The sequence below is a fragment of the Electrona antarctica genome (assembly GCF_951216825.1).
Source record: "Electrona antarctica genome assembly, chromosome: 13".
NCBI classification, from domain to species: domain Eukaryota; kingdom Metazoa; phylum Chordata; class Actinopteri; order Myctophiformes; family Myctophidae; genus Electrona; species Electrona antarctica.
In genome coordinates this window covers 17,136,888-17,164,117 of record NC_136794.1, presented here as the reverse complement: position 1 = coordinate 17,164,117, position 27,230 = coordinate 17,136,888, and the positions used below count along the sequence as shown (strand labels likewise).

Here is a 27,230-nt window from a genome sequence, read left to right as displayed (position 1 = left end):
TCCTGTATTTTGGCATACCTTTACTTTGACACTTCCTGTTACCTACCCATATATAGCTGAAGCCTGTTAGCTTCACTCACCTCAGACCCATAGACTCATTTCACACAGCCAGACTCCAGAGTGAGCAGAGGGGGAGAGAGCACCAGTGTGTGTGTGTTTGCACCAGACCACACGGTATGAAATGTTTGACTGTTTATGTGACGCTTATGTTTGTACTCTTATTGATTAAGCAATGTTGAAGCCTGTGACATTTGCAGTTTTAGTGAACTTTTAGTGACTGAAGTTGTCTATTATTGTCTACAGTGCCTGTCTGTCACACTATGTTGTGAATGTGACCATCGGTGACTGTTGATGTGCCCTGAGGTTCAAGTTGGTTATGCAGCCCTTTAGCACCCTCGATACACAGAGTGAGGTATACATGATTATTTATTTGTCTGGTTTCCATTTGGAGTATCATTCATGATTGTATTTTGTTTGGTTTTCATTTGGTTGTGGTACCTTTGGTTATTGTGCATTTTCCTCTACTTGTCTTATAATTGAAATAACTTGAGTTTTGTATCACTGTATTTATAATTGACCATAAATTAACCATTTTATTGTTGATTGTACTACTGAAGTGACAAGTTTAATGCACAGATTTTATTAGTGAAACTATTGATTATTCAATGATTGTAAACTGTATTTATTCTATATCCTTATAGTTTTCACGGTGTTGGAACAAATAAACACACCCGTCGAGACCACCCAACCTTGTCATTCTTTCATCAATCGAGGGCCGCTTACAGTGAAAACTCATCGCAGATACAACTCGACGTCGACACCAACATTCCATCCACAGTCCACACCTCGCCTACAGCCATCCTGTGCTTCAAGTCATCCAAGTTTGTCACACAACACCACCACAGTAACCTATTCACTACAAGGACTCATGACTGGTAGCCCCCATTTCCATAGCTGGACTGAAGGTTGCTAAAAAGGACAATAAAATGAAAAAAAAAAAAAAAACCAAAAGGTATAAAATATAGACAAAGTATAAAAAACAAAACAAAAAGGGGTGAAAACCAAATTGTTTCCAAGGTGAAGGGATTTAAAAGTTTTGCACAGAACAAGGTATTTAACTCATACTGAGAACTATTCAAGCTGCATTGACACATCAAGATAATTAAAGGGGACATTTGTGTAATTGTGCTGAAATGTATTGTCTGTCCGTTTTGATATAATTCCTTCAGAGTTAAGTGGTACATGTCTGTGGAGCCTATCTGTGTTTTGGTCTATGTACATTGAATGTTAAACCTAGACCAAATAGCCTCTGAAGGACTGAACCTGTAGAGACTGCAGTCGGTATGCAGCAGCTAACACACTTTGAAGAGACAACAGCCAACACACAGGATGCCACTGAACTTGGACAGGCAGCAACCAATGCACACCAGGTCAGATTCACCCAGGCTTATACCACCTGGACGCACTCTGCAAGACATATTCGAACAGTATTAAAAACATTTTGTTCAGCAGAGGACCTCCATGGCATCAAACAATGTATTCAGAACCAACATAATGCAATAAGTGAATGCTACGAATCCGTCCAATGCAACTCCACCCCTACTCCAGATATTGTTAAGAAAATGGACGCATGTATAATGATCACCTCAGAAATATGCGATATAGTGGATAAATTCCTGGACAACGTTGGTCAGCCTTTCAACGACGTGCTTGCGAAGTTACGTATCAGAATGGCCTTGGATAAGGATCAGTATGGGTCTATTTTTGGACACAGCAACTGTCATCTCTGACTCATCAGAGGGGACAAAAAACCATGCATGGATGGGTTCCCGTGGAACCCATCCATTGCACCCACCCAAAACCCCTTCCATAACAAATAGTGATGATTCAACGTCTACCACCAGCCACCACTCCAATACTTCCTCCAAAGCCTCCCAGAAACCATTTGAAGGCAAGGTTTTTCCCCTAAACCTTCTGTCATCAAAAGGCAAATTAAAGACATGGTTCTCTCAAACCTCATTGACATTGTAAAGAGATGTTGTGAATCATGTTATGTGCAATTCAGAATGATCTGCCCTAGGTAACATGATTGGGGGGAGTGTAACTGCCCGTGACACTTGTTTTTGCAATAATTTCTTTAGTTGAAGTTTGTTATATTCTTTATTTATTGTCGGTCTTATTTTGTTGTTTATTTTGATACTTCCTGTATTTTGGCATACCTTTACTTTGACACTTCCTGTTACCTACCCATATATAGCTGAAGCCTGTTAGCTTCACTCACCTCAGACCCATAGACTCATTTCACACAGCCAGACTCCAGAGTGAGCAGAGGGGGAGAGAGCACCAGTGTGTGTGTGTTTGCACCAGACCACACGGTATGAAATGTTTGACTGTTTATGTGACGCTTATGTTTGTACTCTTATTGATTAAGCAATGTTGAAGCCTGTGACATTTGCAGTTTTAGTGAACTTTTAGTGACTGAAGTTGTCTATTGTCTACAGTGCCTGTCTGTCACACTATGTTGTGAATGTGACCATCGGTGACTGTTTATGTGCCCTGAGGTTCAAGTTGGTTATGCAGCCCTTTAGCACCCTCGATAACACGGAGTGAGGTATACATGATTATTTATTTGTCTGGTTTCCATTTGGAGTATCATTCATGATTGTATTTTGTTTGGTTTTCGTTTGGTTGTGGTACCTTTGGTTATTGTGCATTTTCCTCTACTTGTCTTATAATTGAAATAACTTGAGTTTTGTATCACTGTATTTATAATTGACCATAAATTAACCATTTTATTGATTGTACTACTGAAGTGACAAGTTTAATGCACAGATTTTATTAGTGAAACTATTGATTATTCAATGATTGTAAACTGTATTTATCCCGTCGAGACCACCCAACCTTGTCATTCTTTCATCAATCGAGGGCCACTTACGTTAGACACCCTTAAACACATTGGTTAAGATAATTCTTGGTAAGAAATGTAGTCCCAGATGTTATGTCCCCAGACTAATTCGTTTGTCCTTAGAACAACCTACCTCAAACCCTAACCGCAAGCACGGGAGCAGTGCATGTTTGAACGCATGTCTGTCCGTTGGTGTGTCGGATAAGCGTGCGCACCCCAGCTATAGACGGGAGGCATACTTGTGTTAGACATAGCATTGGTCCGACTGGATTAAGGTTTTGTCGCGTGTATATGAACTGAGGGAGGAATTAGTGCTTTCTGTCCACTGAGCAATCCAAATATGCCGTACTGGTGTGCAAGACTAGCATACATGCCGGATATTTGTATCCATCTGAATGGACTGAACAGGAAAATGCAAGGGCGAAATGAGAATATTCTTACAAGCACGACAACTGAAATTTCGGAACAAACGCAGGCTGCAGGCAAGGGCAAGCTGGACATGTTTCTTTGCAGCAACTCTGGATACAAAGTGCTCAAGTTTAAGACCATTGTATTGTGGCAAATGCATTGACAAATTGAACATGTGTGCTATATTTTGTATTGAGTTTTCAAAAATAAATTGATGAAACTGAGGCACTGTCTGTCCCTTTTGTTCTCTTTAAAGTTATTTGATGAGTGCTGTGTTTTTAAAAGTATATTGGGTTCAAATAAGTTTTACTATATATATATATATATACACACACACACGCACACCCCCCGTATATCTAGGTGTGCCCCGAGATTTTTAGGCTATGAAAAGTGTGCCCTGGGACAAAAAAGTTGGGAAACACTGGTGTCGATACTACTTTAGTTGAGTTCCTGGCATTACCCTACATTACCATTTGACATGTGCAAGCACTAGTACATTTGCATAGGCAAAATTACACAAGTTTTAAGCCTACATGACTTTGCACAAATCTTCTATTGGAGACGCAGCACAAGCATACCGTTGAAGTTATGGCTGAACTAGACACTTTGACAAAGTCAGAAATCTGTTATGGATTAATATTATCTTTATTTCAGAACAAGACATGACACTTTTAGAGTACAGTTAATCAGGCCCCAGCTTTTCTCTGGTTGTTGGGTGGAAGCGATTTTCCCATGTGAGTTCCCACCGTCGGGCCAAACTCCTTGTTTGCATGGATCTCCTTAAACTCAGGTTTCAGTTGGAAGCCTGTCTCTCCATCAAAGCAGTCAGAGGGAGTGAAGGAAAGTGGCGCCTCAGCCAGGAGACCCTTCAGCCTTGATCGCCAGGTCACCAGCATGGTGTCATGGACATCACAGGCAACACTTGATGGGGCCCAGAAGATCTGAGGAGCCAGAACTTGGAAGCCACAGTAATGCAGGATTCCATTCTGGAATGGGGACAAGTGACATCAGTATGTTGGTTGAAATGTATCACATGTATACACAGTTAGAAATGTACAGTTAGTTTGCCAATACCTGTATTGGCCACAGGGTGACATTCATGTCTCCATTGATTCCATGGTCACTGAACATGGACTCCAGAGACCCAGTGGTGAAAGACAGCATGGCTCTCTTGTCCTAGAAAATAATTCAAATTTCAAAGATACGCCGCAACAATACAGTATACCGTGTACCAATGCAGAGCTCTTTAGTCCTTACCTTGAAGATTCCTTGACTGTACCTCTTCTCAGGAGTGTAGGCAAAGCCCAATGTGAGCACCCGATCAATCCAGCCCTTCATGATGGCAGGGACAGTGAACCAGTACATGGGAAACTGAAACAAGTTACAAGTTAGTTCATGTTGAGGGAAAGCAATATTTAGCAAACAGTTTTCCCTTTCGAGAACTCACCTGAAAAATGACAAGGTCAGCTTCTTTGAGTTTCTTATGTTCCACAGTGATGTCAGCAGACAGCTTTCCTTCCTCCCATGCCAGTTTGGTCTCATTTGCATACTGGAAATTGGCAGGGTTATGCACCTCTCCTGCAGATGAGAGCACATTTGATTTTCCCTGCACAAGCTGATTGAGATGAATTTAGTGTCTTAAACAGCTCAAAGCCTCACCATTGATGTCCTCAGCAGTAGCTGTGGCTTTAAAATTCATATAGTACAGGTCAGAAACCACCACCGTGTAGCCCTCCAGAGTTAGAACCTCCACAGCAGCATGTGTAGCAGCAGCATTGAATGAACAAACGTTCTGGTGGGCATACACAATAAGTACCTTCTTTCCTGTTGCTTCTGCTGTTGCTTCTGCAGCAGCTGCTGTTGCTGCATCTGCTGATCAAAGTAAGTTCAGATTCAATGTAAAAACAACAACAAAAACTCAAAACAAGCATGTTCCCTCAGCCCTATATAGCCATGACCGACCCCAAACTAATGTGTAGAGTCCCATGCACCATTACAAACTCTGAAGTCAAATAACTAAAGAAGACTCACCCATCCTCAATCACAGTGTCAAAATGATGAGCTAGAATCTGCAGTTGCAACAGGAAGGAAAGACATGCTTCATGACTGAAGTCAGATCTTTTATGCATGTCACTCCCACGCACAGCTGTCTACTAATCAAGCAATCAATTAAATCAATCAACCACAGGGAATTCTTGAAGATTTTTCTGACTTCCGCAGGTCTGTTGTTGCTGGATTGTTTTGAACACAAGGTAAACAAATCACTACTCTGGATCGTGTTCACAGTTCAGAGTCAGCTATGCCAAACATTGTTATGATCACCATGATTAACATGCATCCTGTATTTTAAGCCATCATGTACAGCAGGGGTCATCAATATGTCCATACACGGACAAGTGTGTCCGTGGCAAGACTTGTCCTTGTATTTTACTTTTTAGATGTAGTTTTTACATAACATTATAATGTTCTTATTTTGATCATACGACCCAATTACTGAATGTCTCCAGATTTTCTTCAGAATATGTATGACACTGATTTACTATGACAGTCCACCAGTACAACTAGTTGTTTTCAAACATTTTATTTTCAAGGACCTTCATACATCTGAGAGTGTACAACTGGAACCAAAAAGTGATGTAGTCTAGTGTACCTATTATGGGGAGCATTACAAAAACATCAGAACATCCCAAATCTAAAAGAGGAGAGCATCCTGGCTTCCTTTGAGGGAGGCAGATGTGACTTATATGCCTTGGAATGTGTTTCTGCTTGAGGCAGGAGGGTCTGGGGATCTTAGTATAATAATGAGGAGTCATATAGTTTGTCGAGAGATGCTGGCAGTTAAAGTCTCTGCCCACGAATCTCCCAAGAACAGATTCTGGAAACAAACAGCAGAGGGTGCTGTTTTTCCTTCTTTTTTTGTCGATGGGTTCCCAGATTGCTGCTCACAAACACAAACACATCCTCCTCAGATGCAAACTCAGCAAAGACCTTTCATCATAGATAAAGAATCAGCCGAGCTAGTGACCAGGGGGGCAATAAACATCTTTACCTTTAAGAACCCCCTTGACAATTACATAACGGCCTTGGATGTCTATAACAGAATTAAGAGGCTCAAAAGCAAGCTTTTTATTGACCAAAATGGTCAGGTAGCACAGAGCAGATATTCCAGCACCTTCTCTGGGGTGGAAAACCTCTTTTTGGAGCCATCATGAAGCGTCATATGGACAGCAGGTTCTGTGACAGAGTATGTTCCTGGAGGAGGCCTGAGAGATACTGTGGAGCCGGGGCGTTGAGACATTTGTCGGCGAAAAGGAGTTTGTATCTATGCGGATTGCAGAACACACTGCACTGTGTCAGAAGTTAGAACAGAAGCCGCAAACTTTATTGTGTTGGATAAATGCATCCAACATTATGTAGGCCTATCACATAGGCCTATAGGCTATCCAATGTTGCTGGTTGCCATCGCAATGGAATTTAATATTATTAACATCAAAACAAAAGCTGTAAATTGAAGGAGAAAGGATTGCTTTAGGGCAGGGCAGGCTGTTCAATGAAATCCAGGTACCGGTAAGTAATTTTCGGTTTATAAAAGGAAACCAACCAACGGCAGTGGAACACATTCCCAGAATGACTGTTTACCTTTACTGGGAGGCTGCTGTTCTTGTAGGCTGCTGTCTGTCTGTAATGACATTGATGTTGCTGTCTGTCGCTGGCTGCTGCTCATTGTTGGACAGCAGTCTGTGTATGTGCAGTGGCAGATGTGTACATACGTGTATATAAAGTGCAGCCATAGAACAGTAACATGTATCGAAGACCTTTGTGCAAATACTAACATGCAGGTGAGGCATAAAATAGAGTAGTCCTCATGAAGGAAAGTAATCCACATGAGGAAAGTATTCCACATAAGGATGTAACGCTAAGTATGTTTTTCTCCTGTTTGTGCTTAAAATGTGTTGCTCTGGTTCAGTGAAATGTTCTATTCTTGCATCACTATGTGATGGATATAAAGTTTATTTAAGTAAGTAAGCAAGTCATTTTTGAGTGGTGTAAACCACTCCTACAACTGGCTTTGTTAGTCTGTCTGTCTGTCTGTCTGTCTGTCTGTGCTCAAAAAATGAGCACGGTTGCTATGGTCACCCAGTTCACACGGGTGTGATTTCATTACGTCAGACATTACGTCAGACCACAGCTCATCAGTCTATATAAGACATTACACCACTCAGTTCACACGGGTGTGATTTTTTATTTATAGAGCACATTTCACAGACATCAGTCACAAAGTGCTTCACAACAATAAAAGCAAAATATATCAATAGTAACAATAGTAATATTAAGAAGAAGAAGAAGAAGAAGAAGAAGAAGAATGAAAAATAAAGCAAAGAAAGAGAAAACAGAACAAACGGCACTGGTAAAAATAAATAATAATAATAATCAAGAGATCAATACAGCACTATGTTACAAAGGCCTGTCTAAAAAGGTGGGTCTTTAAACGTTTTTTAAAAAGGTCCTCTGAGGCCACAGATTTCAGGTGCTCCGGGAGGTCATTCCATAGCCTGGGGGCGAAACTAGCAAAGGCTCGATCACCTTTAGTTTTTAGTTTTGTGGGTGGAACAACCAGCAGGGCTTGGGATGAGGATCTCAGAGGCCTTCTAGGAACATATGGGTGGAGTAAGTCACAAATGACACAGTGAGTGGTGGGGAACGGGAAGGATGGCAGAGTTGCTCTGCCAGTGAACACGGACGGAAGGGAGGGGGAAATGCAGTTGTCAGAGGAGGATTCTGATCATGACAGTCAAACGTGCAGTGATGGAAATAAGGATGGATTTAAACAAGAAAAGAAAAGAAAGAAAGGAATGGGATCAAACAATTCAGAAAGTGATGAAGAGAGATTCATTGGTATGAGAGCGGAGGCGCAGGTCGACGGCATTTTTAATGACCAATATGCGCTGGGAAAGTTTGTTGAGAAGAAAGTGGGGGGAATTAAATCCTTGAGGGTTACTAGGAGTGGTCTGGTGATTTTTGAGTGCAGTGCAAATCAGGTGAACAGGTCTCTGAACATTAATAAATACGGGGAGCATGACGTGAGTACCTTTCGCCTTGAAGGTAAACGGAGCAAGGGAATTATAAGTGGAGTTCCACTGTCATTGAAGCCACAAGCGTTTGTGAGCCTTGTTGAAGGTGTGTGTGAGGCAAAAAGATTGTCCAGATTTCGAGATGGGAAACGAGAGGAAAGTGGGTCAGTTTGTTTGACGTTTGCAGGAGAGCATTTACCCCAGAGAGTGTACCTGACTTACATGAGCTATCGGGTCAGGCCATATGAAAGAGCACCGCTCAGGTGCTATTGTTGCCAAAAATATGGCCATGTGGCAGCAGTGTGCAGGGAGAACAGAGAGAGTGGCAGGTGTGGGGAGGAATCATCAAACAAACAGGAAGGTAGGAGCGCACACCAGTAGTGGGGAGGTGCTGACCGCAGGAGATAAATATGACTGAAAAAGGAGAGAGGCCGCACAGCTCGTAGTCATGATGCCATCAAAATCTTTATTTTTCCAACGTTTCGGCAACAAGTTGCCTTCTTCAGGGAATGACATACAAGGAGTTACACCAGATATTTATAAGGATTGGGACAAGGGATCAGGGAGTGTCCTCAATCAGGCCAACTCCCAAAGTGGGTGATTGGTTGCTGGCACCAAAAACGTTATTTGTACATAGAACAATATGCAAAAACGACATCAAAATAGAACATCAAAATAGAAAATAGTCAATAGAAAAATATGTAAATATATAGAACTGCTAAACAGTGAGAAGCCTACATTGGTGTGGGGAGGAAAAATGCGAAGAAGAGGAATGTAAAGAAAGCCAAGAAGAACTGAAGTGTGTGCACTGTGGTGGGGGACATTACACCGGATCAGCTGTGTGTCCTAAGAGAGAGAAGGAGATTATGGTGAGCAGGGTTAGGGCAGAAGGGAAAGGACTGTCCTACGCTGATGCTGTAAAGAGAGTGGAGAGGAGCAAGGCCAATGATGGAAAAGCAGCAGTGGAAGTACAGCAGGCAAATGAGGGGGGAAGCAATGTAGGCTTAAGTGATAACAACATCTGTATGGACAAGAAACGGTTCTTGGCATTCATTGCCATGATCATCAACTGTGCGGCGGACATACAAACCAAGTCGGAAAGAATGAAGATGGTGCTGGAAGCGGCGAGGAGGTTCCTACATGTACTGGATGTCACTGCAGAAGACGTGGATATTGTACTAAGAGAAGAATTTACACCATCTCAGGCCACAGGGTCTGGGATGTAGCGCACAGAATGGACAATGTAGAGGGGGGTCACTTTGGAGTGGGCACTATTAAGTTTGCACAGGACGGTGATAAGTTATATATATAATACGTTTTAGTTTGTCTGATCCACACACGGATCAGAAGGGGGCGGTAATGCAACTATTTGGATGCCAACCGCCATAAAACCCCACGAAGAAGAAGAAGAAGTCACAAATATATGGGGGTGCTTGACCATGGAGGGTTCTGTGTGTGATGACAAGAATTTTAAAATTAATTCTATAATTTACTGGGAGCCAGTGCAAGGAAAACAAGATGGGTGTGGTAGGATCTCCTGGACCTGGTCAGAAATCTGGCAGCAGTGTTCTGAACCAGTTGCAGGCGGTCTAATGAGGATTTGGAGAGACATGTGAAAAGATTTAAACGCCAATGCTCCTCAAATAACACCAACCGAGGCTTAAAAGCTAAATACAGTGATGTATATTTAATAACGGTTCTGTGTAGTTTGCAGTGGTGTCGGCGTGTCAAGGAAGTCCAAACGGAGAGTTTTCTTTGTCTTAAAGTTGTATCCAAGTTTTATTGAAAGAGATACGAATGCAGCTTTACACGGCAGTTTTCGGGGACAATGGCCCTTGGAGTCACCGCACACGCATATTCAAATCAGCTTAGTACGAGTGAGCACACCATAGGAATGAAAGCATGTTGTTTATATACTGATGCAAGTTTAAAACTCCCTCCCTCTCATGAGGGTGGGACTTAGAAGTGTCCTTACTTACTGGCCAATCAGTGAGCCAGGACTGTCATGCAAGGTTTCCTATGAAAACTAGCAACAGATGAAACTATACCAATAAGAATGAATGTACCATATAAAATATACAGAACATTATTTAACACCTGCAATGAAATAGTTAGACTGTATTCTTGACTCTAGATGCATATTTGACAAAGATACGTTGCATTCATGACAGACAGGACAGACAGATAGAGCAGAGCAGAGCTTGACCTAAGATATGCCATGCAGCTGTTATCTTATGGATGCAGCTAGGGTAAGGAGTTCACGCAGACCCCTGTGGGGTTTAATTACCCCCTAACAAAAGCTCTGTTTCTTCAAGCCTAGTTGTAAATAACTAAGCATCTTCTCGAAGGATCTTACCGTGAGCCAGTTACCACAGATTGCATTGTATAGAAAAACAGCTGTCTCAACTTACGCTCTCCTCTTGTGTGCAGTCTATGCACCTAGCTGTTTTATAATATATCAACTGATTGATATATACGTGTCCATGTCTATAATATATCCATCAACAGGAAATTGGGAAGAATTTCTCTTCAGTTTTCAATGGGCTACGTATGCTCGCCCTGGCTTTGTTTGTGTTTATGTGTGAGTAGCTGCGGTTTCAATGTCTGTTCAGTGAACATGGTTCATTCTGAATACAGCATCATAAAACCATGAGACAGTCCATCATCTGACTTCCATTAAAGAATATCCCAAAGCTGCTCATCACTGCTTATGTTCATATTCAAATTCCATACTATTGACCTCACGATCATCCCAGTACACACCACAACCTCATTTTACAGGGAACTGGATTGGAGATAATCACGCATCACTTTTATTTTTTGAGGGGCCTCCTACGCCCAGCTTTGAGTGTTTGTGTAAACAAACATTGAAGACAAAAGTGTGTAAACACAAACATTGAAGACAAAAGGACACAAATTGTGATTGGCCGGAATGAGATGTACATATGATAAAAGGGCCCACTTCAAACAGTGTGATTTTTAAGAAGCTTAGAAAAATGAATGCTCACAAAACTTTAATTTGAAATTAAAAAAACCCACATCCCTTTAAACCAGATATTCATCCATACCTTCAAGCTCCTAAACCCCAATTCTGAACCCTTTGATTCAAATGTGGAAACGGCACTTCCCAGACTAGAAAACAGTATAAAATTAGAAATATATGCTCCTCTGGTGCATATCTCCACCTGGCTGGGTTGCCTAGCCAGGGCTGTGCACTGTAAGGTGTGTGCTTTCAGGATCAATAAAGGTCTGTCAATAGATCTGGTAATATTTTCTGTAATTGCATGCTCATTCAAAAGCAGAGTTTTCCATGAGTCTAAAATGGACTATAGGAAGAAGTCTGAATATTCAATGCAGCAACGTAAAATGCAGCAAGCCTATAGTGACAAAACGGCTACAGATCTTTTAGCAGCCAGGAGCTCACTTATACTGGCTTTGTTCAGAATACAACTCATGTTGCTGTAGATACTTTTTAGTTGCATTCCTGGCATTACCTAGTACATACCAATTTGACTAGTACAGTTGCATAGGCACAATTAATAAGTGGTCACACATGTTATAAGCCTACATGACTTGCACAAAAGTTTTAGAGACTGCAACACAAGCATTCCGTAAGTTATGGCTGAATTAGACACTTTGGGGCGGACGTAGAATACGCACATCAACAGGGTGGGTTAGACACTTTGACAAAGAGTATTTTATGGAGCTCTACACGAGGGACAGATCTTGACAATGTATTTAGGCTTAAAATTAACTTTATTTCAGAACAAGACATGACACTTTTAGAGTACAGTTACTCAGACCGGAGCTTTTATCCAGCTGTTGGGCGGAAGCTTTTTTCCCATGTGGGTTCCCACCGTCAGGCCAAACTCCTTGTTTGCATGGATCTTCTTGATCTCAAGTTTCAGTTGGAAGCCTGTCTCTCCATCAAAGCTGTCAGAGGGAGTGAAGGAAAGTGGCGCCTCAGCCAGGAGACCCTTCAGCCTTGATCGCCAGGTCACCAGCATGGTGTCACGGACATCACAGGCAACACGTGATGGGGCCCAGAATATCTGAGGAGCCAGAACTTGGAAGCCACAGTAATGCAGGATTCCGTTCTGGAATGGGTACAAGTGACATCAGTATGTTGGTTGAAATGTATCGCATGTATACACAGTTAGAAATGTTCAGTTAGTTTGCCAATACCTGTATTGGCCACAGGGTGACATTCATGTCTCCATTGATTCCATGGTCACTGAACATGGACTCCAGAGACCCAGTGGTGAAAGACAGCATGGCTCTCTTGTCCTAGAAAGTAATTCAAATTTCAAATACACGCCGCAACAATACAGTATACCGTGTACCAATGCAGAGCTCTTTAGTCCTTACCTTGAAGATTCCTTGACTGTACCTCTTCTCAGGAGTGTAGGCAAAGCCCAATGTGAGCACCCGATCAATCCAGCCCTTCATGATGGCAGGGACAGTGAACCAGTACATGGGAAACTGAAACAAGTTACAAGTTAGTTCATGTTGAGGGAAAGCAATATTTAGCAAACAGTTTTCCCTTTCGAGAACTCACCTGAAAAAAGACAAGGTCAGCTTCTTTGAGTTTCTTATGTTCCACAGTGATGTCAGCAGACAGCTTTTCTTCCTCCCATGCCAGTTTGGTCTCATTTGCATACTGGAAATTGGCAGGGTTATGCACCTCTCCTGTAGATGAGAGCACATTTGATTTTCCCTGCACAAGCTGATTGAGATGAATTTAGTGTCTTAAACAGCTCAAAGCCTCACCATTGATGTCCTCAGCAGTAGCTGTGGCTTTAAAATTCATAGCGTACAGGTCAGAAACCTCCACCGTGTAGCCCTGCAGAGTTAGAACCTCCACAGCAGCATCTTTAGCAGAAGCATTGAATGAATGAGGGCTCTGGTGGGCATACACAATAAGTACCTTCTTTCCTGTTGCTTCTGCTGTTGTTTCTGCTGGTGTGGCAGTTGCTGTTGCTGTATCTGCTGATTAAAGTAAGTTCAGATTCAATGTAAAAACAAAAAAACTCATACAAAACAAGCATGTTCCCTCAGCCCTATATAGCCATGACCGACCCCAAACTAATGTGTTCAGTCCCAAGCACCATTAAAAACTCTAAAATCAAATAACTAAAGAAGACTCACCCATCCTCAATCACAGTGTCAAAATGATGAGCTAGAATCTGCAGTTGCAACAGGAAGGAAAGACATGCTTCATCATTCATGACTGAAGTCAGATCTTTTATGCACGTCACTCCCACTCGCACAGCTGTCTACTAATCAAGCAATCAATTAAATCAATCAACCACAGGGAATTCTTGAAGATTTCTCTGACTTCCGCAGGTCTGTTGTTGCTGCATTGTTTTGAACACAAGGTAAACAAATCACTACTCTGGATCGTGTTCAGAGTCAGCTATGCCGAACAGTGTTATGATCACCATGATTAACATGCATCCTGTATTTTAAGCCATCATGTACAGCAGGGGTCATCAATATGTCCTTGTATTTTACTTTTTAGATGTAGTTTTTACATAACATTATAATGTTCTTATTTTGATCATACGACCCAATTACTGAATGTCTCCAGATTTTCTTCAGAATATGTATGACACTGATTTACTATGACACTACTGTATAGTGTATATGGCACATTAGGAGTCCACCAGTACAGCTAGTGGTTCTCAAACATTTTATTTTCAAGGACCTTCATACATCTGAGAGTGTACAACTGGAACCAAAAAGTGATGTAGTCTAGTGTACCTATTATGGGGAGCATTACAAAAACATCAGAACATCCCAAATCTAAAAGAGGAGAGCATCCTGGCTTCCTTTGAGGGAGGCAGATGTGACTTATATGCCTTGGAATGTGTTTCTGCTTGAGGCAGGAGGGTCTGGGGATCTTAGTATAATGATGAGGAGTCATATAGGTGGGAGTTAGTCAAGAGATGCTGGCAGTTAAAGTCTCTGCCCACTAATCTCCCAAGAACAGATTCTGGAAACAAACAGCAGAGGGTGCTGTTCTTCCTTTTTTCTTTTGTCGATGGGTTCCCAGATTGCTGCTCACAAACACATCCTCAGATGCAAACTCAGCAAAGACCTTTCATCATAGATAAAGAATCAGCCGAGCTAGTGACCAGGGGGGGCAATAAACATTCATTAATGTGACCTACATAACGGCTTTGGATGTCTATAACAGAATTAAGAGGCTCAAAAGCAAGCTTTTTATTGACCAAAATGGTCAGGTAGCACAGAGCAGATATTCCAGCACCTTCTATGGGGTGGAAAACCTATTTTTGGAGCTATCATGAAGTGTCACTTCAGAATAAAAGAGAAGAAGATCATAGTGTAACTGTAAGGGATATGTATTTTCAAAAATCGCTCTTTCGCAGCACTGTATGATTTGCGCCTCTTCATCTCCGCTGTGAAGTCGTGGGAAAATAGATAGCCTGGCACCATCTTGCTCTATGCCACCGTCTGGCACGACACACTGCGCTCATCACTTTCTGTTTATCTCTGAGCGAGCAGAAACACAACACAGTCCTGGGAAACTTCTTCGGGTTCGGTTTAGTTGCAGCAGTTCGTCGTGCTATTTCCAGTTTTATGTGCCCGTTTTCAGAACTCTGGGCAGCCATGCCTCAAAGAAATCCACTAGTTGCGTCGCCTCTGAACCCTCTGCCAGGCCAATGATCCGAACATTAAAACGCCTGTTGTAGTTCTCCGATTTCCAATGTCCAAGAGCCCTGCGCATGTGTGTGTGTGTGTGTGTGTGTGTGTGTGCGTGTGCGTGTGCGTGAGACGTGAGTGCGCGCGCAGGATGCAGGTACTAATCACGTGGGGACAACAAATTATCCCCACAAGGCTAGTAAAACCTGAAATACAAAGATACATCATATGTAGCTGCTACAAAAGCTACAACTACAAAGCTAAAAATAAGTTGAGTTGGCTTCAACTTCAAATAATAATAATAATATAGCTTGAATTTATATAGCGCCTTTCATGAACCCAAAGATGTTTTACATCAAAAACAATGAACAACCAGCAAGCAAAACACACAACCAACAAAACAACAAACAATTATTTGCCATAAGCCTGAGAGAATAGGTGTCTTTTCAAGCCTTAAAGAGTCCAGTGTTGGAGCATGGCAAATCTCCACTAGGAGAGAGTTGGACAGCTGGTGGGGACTACCCTGGGGCTACTACACTGAAGGCTCTGTCCCCCAAGGTTTGCGAATAGAGGAGGTCCAAGTCATATGGACAGCAGGTTCTGTGATAGAGTATGTTCCTGGAGGAGGCCTGAGAGATACTGTGGAGCCAGGGCGTTGAGACATTTGTCGGTGAAAAGGAGGAGTTTGTATCTATGCGGATTGCGGAACACACTGCACTGTGTCAGAAGCCGCAAACTTTACTGTGTTGGATAAATGTATCCAACATTATGTAGGCCTATCACATAGGCCTATAGGCTATCCAAAGTTGCTGGTTGACATCGCAATGGAATTTAATATTAACATCAAAACAAAAGCTGTAAATTGAAGGAGAAAGGATTGCTTTAGGGCAGGGCAGGCTGTTCAATGAATTCCAGGTACCGGTAAGTCATTTTCGGTTTATAAAAGGAAATCAACCAACGGCAGTGGAACACATTCCCAGAATGACTGTTTACCTTTACTGCTGTTCTTGTAGGCTGCTGTCTGTCTGTAATGACATTGATGTTGCTGTCTGTCGCTGGCTGCTGCTCATTGTTGGACAGCAGTCTGTGTGTATGTGCAGTGGCAGATGTGTACATAACTACATATGTACACTCATTCTTGAGATGAGGGACAAAAGTGGAAAAAACATGTCCCACACATAAGAGCCTTATTTATGTTAAAAATAAATTAATTCATAAAAATAAAAGCACTTGCAAAGTTAAATGTAATACAGTTGTGTATTATTATGCCATTAATTTCATTATATATTTTTTCATATGCCATCTAAATTAGTTAAAAGCAGGCACTGTACCCAAAAAGGCCTGTATTTAGCCTGTCCCCAGCAAGTTGTCACAATTTCAAACTGCCAAAAAAGTGTCTAATACTGTCACAATCACATAAAAATACATACTAAATGAAAGTAGATTGTCAACAACATAGCAAACAATATACACAGTTAATTTTAATTTATATTTTAAATTAAATATCTCATATCAAATGTGTGTCCCACGTCTCCGTCAACTCTGTCAGGTTTTTTGAAAGTCTTAAATTAATCAGAAAATATTGTCGACAGATTTAGCCTGAAGACTCCTTTTCCAAGTCCTGTTTATATTTGTTGCAACAGTGGAGCACCTGGTCTGACAAGCATTTAATTGTTTGTTCACTAGTTGGAATGAACACACATTGTGGAAGGTTTAAAGATTTTATTGAATGAAAGAATGGAATGATGAGGAGGAGAGTGGGGGGAGCGGGGCGTGGGTTCCGGGGGGGTCGCCGACCCTGGAGTCTTTGGGGAGGGGGTCGTGTGGCGGTCAGCCCGCGGAACACATGGAGGCGTGATCCCCCCGTGGGAACTCTGAGGAAGGGAGGAGGTGAGGAGAGAGGGAGGAGGAGATGGAGCAGTGGAGGTGCTGCTGGTCCTGAGGTGGTGATGGGGATGGAGGTGGGATACGAAAAGCATAGAGGATGCTGGGTTGTATTGGGCGGGTATAAGTAGGCTCAGGTAGATTGGCGTGGAGGGCGGAGATTGGCGTGAAGGTGTGGTCAAGGTGTGTTCCTCCGCCTCCTGAACATCTGTTGTTCCAACTCCATTTCACTAGTTGGAATGAACACACATTGTGGAAGGTTTAAAGATTGTATTGAATGAAATAATGGAATGATGAGGAGGAGAGTGGGGGGAGCGGGGCGTGGGTTCCGGGGGGGTCGCCGACCCTGGAGTCTTTGGGGAGGGGGTCGTGTGGCGGTCAGCCCGCGGCACACATGGAGGCGTGATCCCCAAAAGGAAGACGGGGGGCGACCACTAGGCCAGGGAGTTGTGGGTCTGTCTGATGTCGTGGAGGGAGGAGCGGATGTAGGTCAGGTAGGCTTGGGAGGACCATCTGCCGAGCAGGCGGACAGTGTGGTCCTGGAGGCCTCGGCTGGAGGCCTCGGCTGGCGGCGGTGGAGGCGGCGCCTATGCGGAAGGAGTGGCCGGAGAAGTTTTCTGACGGGTAGCCTGAGGTGGTGAGGATTTGGCGGAGGTGGAGGAGGAACCAGCAGCGGGTGGCGACGGTTCCGTGTTCATTGGTGAAGAGGGGGTCAGTGGGGAGAGCGTGCTGGGATTGTCTGAGGCGGACATGGTTGACCAGGGAGTCGAAAGGACTGGTGGGGGAGTTGATGCGGAAGAGGTAGATGGGAATTGGGCGATGCTGGGAGGACTTGCTTCTTTTCAGGGTGAAGACCAACGTGCCGTGGTCGTGGGAGGCTAAGTCGGAGAGGCAGGGGTGGATTGCGGGGTCGAAGTTATGGTTGGCGGCCGTGAACTCAGAGCAGCGGAGGAAGCCGTAGAAGGCCAGGAGGAACATGGATTCGAGGGTGGAGTTGAGGGTTTGGTTGGCGTAGCCGGAACGGATGGTGTGGATGCAGGAGGCCAGGATCTCTATGGTGAGGGGGAGGCGCCGGGGAGGAAGCCGCGGTTCGCCGCGCTGCAAGCCTTTGAGTTGGAGGATGATTTGGGGGTGCTGTGTGAATGGATGGGGCGAACCGGTTAGGAGTTTGGTGAAGAAGCTGATGCCGCATAGGTAGACTCTGATCGTGGAGGAGCGGGTGGAGAGGGTGGAGGCGCTGTAGCTGATGAAGGCGGAGAGGGAGAGGAGATCGAGTGAGGGGAAGTGTAGATTGTGGCGGAGGTGGAAGGACCGGAAGTTGTGCCAAGCTGTCCGGTAGGATGAGAGGGTGGAGTCTGCTACGCTCAGCAGGATGGAGCGCTGGGACTAGGATGAGGTGGTGGAGAGGGTGTTCTAGGGGAAGATGATGTCGGAAAATGGAGGGACCGGGACTGGAAGGGGATCGGATTGCGGGGCCAAGGTCTTGAATTTCTGGAACAGAAAACGGGAAAGGGAGTCAGCGATGGAGTTGTGGTGGCCTGGGACGTGGGCGGCGCGGAGGAGAAACTGGTGGGTGACGAAGAGCCAGGTTAGGCGGCGCAGGAGGGACATGACGGGGAGTGAGGAGCAGCGGCCTTTGTTGATGATGTGGACCACGGCCTGGTTGTCCGTGTGGATGAGGACACTCTTGCCGGTCCACTCTGAGCCCCACAGGGCTGCGGCGATGATGATGGGGTAGAGCTCGTGTAGGGTGGAGGACTGGGAATGGTCGGGGTCGAGGATGCGGAAGTCGTCGGGCCAGGGGGAGGAGAACCAGCGTCCTGCGTAGTAGCCTCCGAAGCCTACTGAGGGGGCCGCGTCCGTATAAAGTTGGAGGTCTTCGGGGGAGGAGATGAAGTCGTCATAAAAGAAGGTGATTCCGTTCCAATTGGAGAGGAGGAGGTGCCAAAGGCGGAGCTCCATTTGGCAGGGGGTGTCGAGAGTGACCTGGTGGTGAAGGGAGGGGACTGAGGTGGAAAGGTGGAGGAGGTTGGAGATGAAGGAGCGGCCTTGGGGGACGATGCGTATGGCGTAGTTGAGATGGCCGAGCAGTGAGAGGAGCTGTTGCTTGCTGCACTGGGGGAGGTTCAGGTAATTGGAGAGGAGGAGTGTGATGCGGTTGAGCTTGTCGGGGGGTAGGGAGGCTTGGAGTGATACTGTGTCCAGGGTGATGCCCGGGAACTCAAGGGAAGTGGAAGGGCCCTCTGTCTTCTCTAGGGCGAGGGGGACGCCGAGGTCGTTGAAGACAGAGGTGAGTGTGGTGAGGCCGGAGGCGGGGGGTGCGTGAGGGGGAGTGACGACGAGGAAGTCGTCTAGCAGGTGGGTGACGTAGGGGAGCTTGTGGTTGTTAGTGAGGATCCAGCAGAGGGCTTCGGCTAGTGTGTCGAACAGCTTCGGGCTGCTCTTGCAGCCGAAGGTGAGGGGACGGCGAAGTAGTAGGCGTCCTGCCAGGAGACCCCAAAAAGGTGCCAAGAATCTGGGTGGAGGGGGAGGATCTTGAAGGCTGCGGTGACGTCGGCTTTGGCCAGCCAAGCGCCTTGGCCGGCGAGTCGGATGAGCCTGATGGCGCCGTCAATGGTGGCGTACTGCAGGGAGAAGGGGGGGCTGGGGATGAGGCTGTTGACGCTGGGGGTGGAGGTGCCGTGGGGGGAGGAGAGGTCGAGGATGATCCTCTTTTTGCCTGAATACTTCCTGGTGGCGATGCCTAGGGGGTTGATGCGGTAGGTGGGGAAGGGTGGGGTGGAGAATGGGCCGATCATAAAGCCGCTCGCCACTTCCTTGTTGAGCAAGGAAGTGACGGAGTCTGGGTCGGTGAGGGCGGACTGGAGGTTGTGGCAGGTGTGGGTGTTGGTGGGGAGGGTGACGAGGCCGGGGGAGAAGCCATAGTTAAGGCCTCCGAGGAGGAAGCAGGCAGTTGCGGGGTCTGGGTGGTGTGATAGTGCGGCGGCCAGGGCGGGGATGTTGATGGGGGTGGAGAGGTGGACCGAATGTCAGCTGGGTTTGGAAGGTTTGGTGGGGTGTTGGGGGCAGGTGGAGCGGGCATGGGCGCCCCCGCAGTGGGTGCAGACGTGGAGCAGTCTGCAGACAGCCGCGGCGCACCCTGCCTCGTTGAAGTTGTTACAGATGGCTGAGGAGCCACAGAACAGGACAGGGCGGCCGCGTCTGTCTAGGGAGTTTTGGGAAGCTGGGTAGGGTTGGGGGCGTGGCGGGGGTGCGGAGATGGCGAGGAGGGAGGGGGGGCCGGAAGTTGGTCTGTTGGTGATGGGTTTGGCTGTGGGGGTGCGGGGGGCGGCGTGGACGCACTGGCTGGCGGGGTGGGTGGGGTTGCCGCAAAGGCTGCATGCGATGGCGAGCCTTCCGGCGAAGATACGGCAATATATTTCTAGGTCCAGTTGGCCCCAGTATGTGGCTGTGTTGAGCTGATGGAGTCTGGCTGCGGCGGTGGCGGAAAATTGGCGGTGATATTCTAGGAAGAGGGAGCCGCCGAACCTCACGGCTAGGTCGAGGATGATGGTATGGTAGTCGTCCAGCTCCTGGCGCCGAGCTGGGTAGGCGGAGCAAATCACGTCTCTGAAGATGGAAAAAGCCAGGCCGAACTCGGCGACGGTGAGGATGGCGGAGCGTGAGGGGGTGGGGTTGCGGAGCTGAATGGAGATGTCTCCGCATTCAATGATGCGGGACTCGGAGTTGGTGATGGAGGGGCGGAGGAGAGTGGCTAGGTCAAGGTCGTTACCTAGTAGGATCTGGTTGCGGAGGGCGGCGCCGATGTTCTGTGGGTTCCTGGCGGGGGCGTTGGACGGGGCGAGTGCCGGGGTTGCTGTGGAGAGAGAGAAAAGGGGGGGACGGGGGGGGAGGGGGGAAGGAGGGGTCGGAAAAGACGCTGGGGGGTACCAGCGTAGAGTGAACGCTGGGGAGAGCCAGCGTAGGGTGGTGGGGGGCCGGGAGGGAGGGGCAGGCGGGCAGAGCCTGGGGAAAGGCGGGCAGAGCCTGAGGGAAGGCGGGCAGAGCCTGGGGGTAGGCGGACAGAGCCTGGTTCAATGTAGCCACGAGGGCGGCGAGGGATGGGGGGACGGGGGAAGTTTGAGTGGGGTGGAGGGACGGGGACGGGGACGGGGGGGTTGGGGGGTGGTGCAGCCTGCGAGGCAAAAGAGGACAGGAGGGACAGGAGGGACGTGAGGTTGTGGGGGGCAGGCGCTGAGGTGGGGGGGTTTGGAGGGGTTTCGCTGATTGGTGGGATTGTACTGGTGGAAAGGAGGGAGCTTGGAAGGGTTGCGCTGTTAGAAGAAATGTGCAGTATGGGGGAAAAGTGGTGGGGAGAAGTGGCGGGAGTGGAGGGGAGGGGAGGGAGGAGGTAGAGGTGGGTGGTGTTGGGTAACTAACACTACATGGGCTTAATGCTTGGCAAGTTAAAGTAATGGCAATACATATGGCATATGTATTACCTCATATATAATATATATACATGCATATTAAATATACATATATATAATATATATATTCCAAATGTAATGTAAGACACCCGACGCTGGAGGGTGGGTAACTGACACCACATTTAAACTTAAAACTTGACAAGATTAAGTAATAGTAATGAAGTATATTCCAAATATAGTGTAGATACCCAAAGCTGGAGGTAGGGGGGGAAAGGAGGCTGTGTTGACTCTGGAACGTCTGGAACGGCGGGTGACGTCAACAGCAGTGGTGGTAGCGCGAGGAGCGCGCCTCGTGACGTCATCGGGGAGCGCCTGGCTCGAGGAAGGACCCGGCTGTGTTGTTGTTGTTGTGGTGGTGGTGTCGCAGAACAGCTTGAATAATCCCGCTTTGTTGGTGGAGCGGGCAAATGGGACATTGTGAGCGCGGAGCTGCTTATGGAGTCCCGCTACAGTCCAGTCTGTGATGGCGGGTTGTGGCGGGCTTGGATTGCTGGGGAGGCGCGAGGCGGCGGAGCTGCGGTGAGCGTGGTGTGCGCGCCTGGAGCGCTTGGTGCCGTCGGAGGGTGGTGGTGGGAGGGTGGGTGGTTGGTGGCGTTCCTTCGTCTTAAAAGAGCGGTGTTTGGAACGTGAGGTGCTGCTGCTGCTTTGAGAGCCGGTGCGAGACCGACCTGAGGAAGCGCCGGAGGAGCGGCTGGAAGCAGAGTGGTGGGATGCGTTGGATGGCGGGGCGGCGAAGGTCTGGGAAGCGGTGGTGGGACTGTTGTCACCACTGTTGTCGTCTGGGTTGGAGGTACTGGACGTGTCGGGGACGAAGGAGGGCGAACGCCCGGCGCCGGCCCTGAGCGTCCCCGGGGGATTCGTCGCCCGAGTCTGGGGCGAGCGGGACGTTGGAGGAGGCCATGGTGGCAGGTGAGCAAGTTGGTATAACTTTTTTGCTGTGGTTTTTTCTTTTGCTGTGGTATGAGTACTGCGGGTACGAGCATACGAAAAGCATAGAGGATGCTGGGTTGTATTGGGCGGGTATAAGTAGGCTCAGGTAGATTGGCGTGGAGGGCGGAGATTGGCGTGAAGGTGTGGTCAAGGTGTGTTCCTCCGCCTCCTGAACATCTGTTGTTCCAACTCCATATATTTTAAACAAACAATGTTGATATCAATGTGGTCACAGCTTTCACATGTCAACTCCGTCAGGACATTATTATGATCTTTGTTAAGAATTCCAAAATAATGTTTAGTATTTTAGTTTAGGGTTAGGTTTAGCTAACAACTGAAGAAAAACTAAATGGATAAATTGTACTACAGAGGGTTAAGATGAAAACAAATTTTGTCAACCATTTTGTCAACTCCGTCAGACGTCAACTCCATCAGGTTTTGTGTCTGACGGAGTTGACATGTATCTGACGGAGTTGACAAAAGTGTTCCCAAAACAATAAAATGATAGTTTTTGAATAATGGGAAGTATTCTAATTTGGCAGACAGTTAGAGCATGCCTTAAGGAACATTTTTGGCTATAGGGCCATCACAGATTTGTCTCGTGGTGACCATGAAAGCCATCTTCCAAAATGGCCGCCACCTGACACCTATTTTACAATAACTCAAGTTCTACACCACCTAGGATCTTGATTCTGGTGACTAATATTACATTTTCAAGGATGAGGGATACAGTGGTACAATTTAGATTTTCCCTATGACCATGGCAGCCATTTTTCAAAATGGCCGCCACCTGCTGTTATTTTACAATAACTCAAGTTTTAGACCACCTAGGATCTTGATTCTGGTGACTAATCATACATTTTAAAAGATGAGGAATACAGTAGTACTATTTAGATTGGTCCTGTGACCATGCCAGCCATTGTTTTTCAAAATGGCCACCAACCTGCTGTTATTTTACCAATAATTCAAGTTATAGACCACCTAGGATCTTGATTCTGGTGACTAATCAATGTAATCATACATTTTAAAAGATGAGGAATACAGTGGTACTATTTAGATTTGTCCTGTGACCATGGAAGCCATTGTTTTTCAAAATGGCCACCAACCTGCTGTTATTTTACCAATAACTCAAGTTTTAGACCACCAAGGATCTTGGATCTGGCGACTAATCATTACATTTTCAAGGATGAACTTTCTCTGGGAGGGGTCAGGGCTTATTTCAGGTGCAGGTTGAGTTGCTACTGACAGGACATTACAGTAGGTGGGCTTTATGGCCTTTGACTTGTCCCTTTCAGGCACAGACGCACAGTTTGACTTCACTGGCCACTGCAGGGAACTGTGGGGGAGAAACTTTGGTCTCTTGACACCCCGATTAGGTTCAGGGGTTTTTTGGTAGAGACTTGCCTTTCATGACATCGTTGCTGCAGCAGTTGATCTCCTTACTGCGAGCGGTGGCACACTCTGGGTCTCTTGGGCGTTGTATCTTGGTGGCCTCCTGCCAGTGTTTCTCCGTCCTCATGAGCTCTGTGTTCTGGGGCTCTTACATTGTCTTGGCTGGAGATTGCTTTCCTGCAGGGTCCAGCCCAGTCTTGTGCAGATGGCTGCTGGCCCACCTGGAGGCCCCAACCTCAATTGTTCGGTTGGTGTGATTAGGTGGGGTGGTCTTCCCCAATCAGGATGAGGGGTTTGACCCTTTCAAACCGTTGTAGCGGCAGTCTGGCCAAGTGTCTGTATTTAGTTGTGAGGCTAGATACAGGATACGATTGCTCACCCAGCCCCAGGTGACTTGAGGTGAAGGCTCCTTTGATTTGGTAACATTGCTTTGGTTGACATGCTGGGGACACAGAGAACGACACTGATGCCTTCAGTGTCTGCACATCCTGCCTGATAGTTCTGAAGGCAGATCTTCAGGTTTTCCGTTGAGGCAGAGTCTTTCGCTCACTGTTCACCTCAAGCAGGACTTCAAGGTGTTTGCCTTTGCACAGGCTATATGGCTAGGACTCAGTGGCGTAAATATCGACGGTGCAACCGGTGCGATGCACCGGGGCCCAGCGCCCCCAAGGGGCCCATGAAGGGGAAGAAAAAGAGAGAAAAAAAAGAGTCAGGACCACGGTGAAAGCCTGGTTTCAGGGACTATCGGTTGCAGGAAGAGTAACACCAAGGATTCGTCAGTGATGTCACAACATAGCTCAGCTGTAGACTATTCTGTCACGTTCCGTCACGTTAATGAAACCATAGAATGAAACACTAGATGGGATTATTATGTCATGTCAGCACTATCAGAAGATGTAACCCAGGTAAAGTAATCTGTCACTCTGCAAGTTTAACTAAAGTTTTGTCCATCTGTCCAAAGTCATTTCTGATAGCCTGCAGGCTGCAGCCCTGCAGTCCTACAGATACACAGATACAGAATGATTGAAAGTGAAACATGCAAATTGATTGAATATTTTGATCTGATATTTTATCAGATCGCTTAGGTACAGTTCAAAGACGCATTTGGTACAATGAAGCGGCCGGCCCTGTCATCAGGCAAGTCAGACAAATGCCTGGGGCATCAGGAGGGGAGGGGGGGCAGCACAATGAGCGAGGCAGCAAGCCCTTCTTTTTTTCACGCGTTCCTCCTGCAACGCTACTTGCGCGGTGCTCTGCTCAGACACAGCTGTAGTTGCCCCTCCTTCTTTCTCCCGTCCCCCGTAGTAGCAGAGTCACGTGTACTGTCAACATTAGTTTGTTTTGAAACAAAAGCGCATCCCCGCTGGTTACAAGAGGAGGAAATAAAATGAAGGAAACAGACGTTGCGAGGCTCCAGCGACCAGCATTACTTGCAAAGTTGCAGGTATGTTGTTGTGTTAATTATTTTACTAACATTAGGACAAGTGGGGAAGTAGAAACGTGGAGAGGAGATTGTGTGTTTTGTACAAACAGCATGGTGTTGATTTGTGTCAGCTGAAGCTTCATGTCAGAGTGTTTGTGTTGGAGCGCCTCAGTGTGGCCGTAGAGGTAATGTGCAACCACTTCCAGAGAGAGATGGAGACACTAAATCTCAGCTGTAGAAACATGTTGTTTGCATGCATGCATCGCTGCCTTGCATGCTGTGTAGTGTGTGCTACTATGCCAAGTGACTGACAAGTGTTGAGTTGTCACTCACTTTGAGCGTTATCTTTCTGTTAAAATCTTTTTTTTACTCTGTCCCAAAAATTGGGGAGGCACTGGGGGGACACTGGGGAGGTACTGGGGAGGCACTGTGGGGACACTGGGGAGGCACTGTGGGGACACTGGGGAGGCACTATGGAGGCACTGGGGGGGACACTGGGGAGGCACTATGGAGGCACTGGGGAGACACTGGGGAGGCACTGTGGGGACACTGGGGAGGCACTATGGAGGCACTGGGGAGGCACTGGGGAGACACTGGGGAGGCACTGTGGGGACACTGGGGAGGCACTATGGAGGCACTCGGGGGACACTGGGGAGGCACTATGGAGGCACTGGGGAGGCACTGGGGAGGCACTGGGGGGACACTGGGGAGGCACTGGGGGGACACTGGGGAGGCACTGGGGAGACACTGGGGAGGCACTGGGGGGGCACTAGGGAGGCACTGGGGGGACCTGGGGACTTCAGTGCAATGTACTTACATATGTTGCGACCGAAGGTCGCAACATATGTAAGTGTATGTAAGTACATTGCAAGGAATGAGTGCATTCGCCATGTACTTGAAGGAAGCCTAATCCAATCACTCTTAGATTTTATCCAGTTTATCCCTGAGTTTAAGTTTACCCTATTGTTGTAGGATTTTTGGTTTATTTAGCCTTATTGGGGTTAATTCACCCCATGGCTCCATTTCAAAAAAGAAACATTTACATGTGTTTCTCTTTTGTTCCCTGGGTCCGGTGTCTAATGGCCCATTTGGTGTCAGTGACACCTCTTTGTTTCTTGTCCCAGGTTGATTTGGAATGTGCTAATGTGTCCCCTATTCAAAGTCTGATTTCCATTGAGTGTTGGCTTTGTCTATGTGTCTGTGGAGTTTTGGTACAAAATCAAAACAACTTGTCTAATTTTTTGGCATGTTTAAACCTCCAGGAAAATCCGTGTTGAGGTTCTTGATCCACTGTCTTTCATTAAAACGTCTTTGTCCTACTGTCCAGTTGGGATTGTGTTGGAGTCCAGACACTTTTAGATCTGCAATGCCATGTGCCATGAAATGTTGGACAATCCTTGTAGTTGTCTTTTTTGCATTGTTAATATTGTACCTGTGTTGTCTCAGCCTTGCAGCTATTGTTTTACTCGTTTCTCCGACATATTGTAAGCCACATTTTTCACATGTGATTAAATAAATACAGTTGCTGGTGCTGGCTGTTATCTGTTGTTTAATCTCCAGCACACGTTTTGTAGTTCTATTTTTAACTATTTGTTTGGGTTTGAAGTATTCTGGTCTCTGGCGTGCTGGTGTGTTGATTCCTTTTAGCTTGCTCTGTACCAGATAGTCTTTAAGATTTTTGTTTTTTCTGTAGGCTGATATAATTTTATATTCCTTTAGAAGATCATCTGTTCGGTTCTCAAAATTCCTTTTTAATCTGTTGTTGGCTAGTCTGCTCTGTGTTGAATAACTGGTTACTAGGGCTATTTTTGGGCCTTGATCCCGTACTCTTACCTCTAAGAAGGTATTGTGAGCTTTCCGTAGGAATGTCCTGGTGTAACCTCGTAGTCTGAGAGCATTAAATAGCGTTTTACAGGCTATTTTGAAATCACTTCCTTGCGTGCAAATCCTATGGAATCGCAGCAGTTGTGATTTGACTATACCTGTGTACGAGTGTGGTGGGTGGAATGACGTTTTGTGTAGTAAGGCGTGAGTGTCTGTTTCCTTAAAGAATACTTTTAAGTCTAATTTCCCGTTTGTGT

General features: G+C 46.3%; 2 protein-coding genes and 1 long non-coding RNA gene across 3 annotated transcripts; 1 reads left to right on the top strand and 2 right to left on the bottom strand.

Moving 5' to 3' along the window:
- The first annotated feature begins 89 nt into the window (after window positions 1-89).
- On the top strand, window positions 90-1,801 carry LOC306935102. The gene is made up of 3 exons (XR_013791353.1): window positions 90-174; window positions 304-412; window positions 702-1,801. It is a non-coding gene; the product is annotated as an uncharacterized lncRNA (long non-coding RNA).
- Window positions 1,802-3,935: 2,134 nt separating this feature from the next.
- LOC306935684 (ribosyldihydronicotinamide dehydrogenase [quinone]-like) lies at window positions 3,936-5,451 on the bottom strand. Its single transcript, XM_079518851.1, has 6 exons — window positions 5,345-5,451; window positions 4,973-5,185; window positions 4,761-4,891; window positions 4,571-4,684; window positions 4,388-4,489; window positions 3,936-4,299 (listed from the first exon to the last, which is right to left on the bottom strand). The coding sequence occupies exons 1-6, from the start codon at window positions 5,346-5,348 to the stop codon at window positions 4,000-4,002; spliced, it is 864 nt and encodes a 287-aa protein (XP_079374977.1). The 5' UTR covers window positions 5,349-5,451; the 3' UTR covers window positions 3,936-3,999.
- Window positions 5,452-12,122: 6,671 nt separating this feature from the next.
- LOC306935683 (ribosyldihydronicotinamide dehydrogenase [quinone]-like) lies at window positions 12,123-13,649 on the bottom strand. Its single transcript, XM_079518850.1, has 6 exons — window positions 13,534-13,649; window positions 13,156-13,374; window positions 12,944-13,074; window positions 12,754-12,867; window positions 12,571-12,672; window positions 12,123-12,482 (listed from the first exon to the last, which is right to left on the bottom strand). Exons 1-6 carry the CDS (start codon window positions 13,535-13,537, stop codon window positions 12,183-12,185), a joined length of 870 nt encoding a protein of 289 aa, XP_079374976.1. The 5' UTR covers window positions 13,538-13,649; the 3' UTR covers window positions 12,123-12,182.
- Window positions 13,650-27,230: the final 13,581 nt, after the last annotated feature.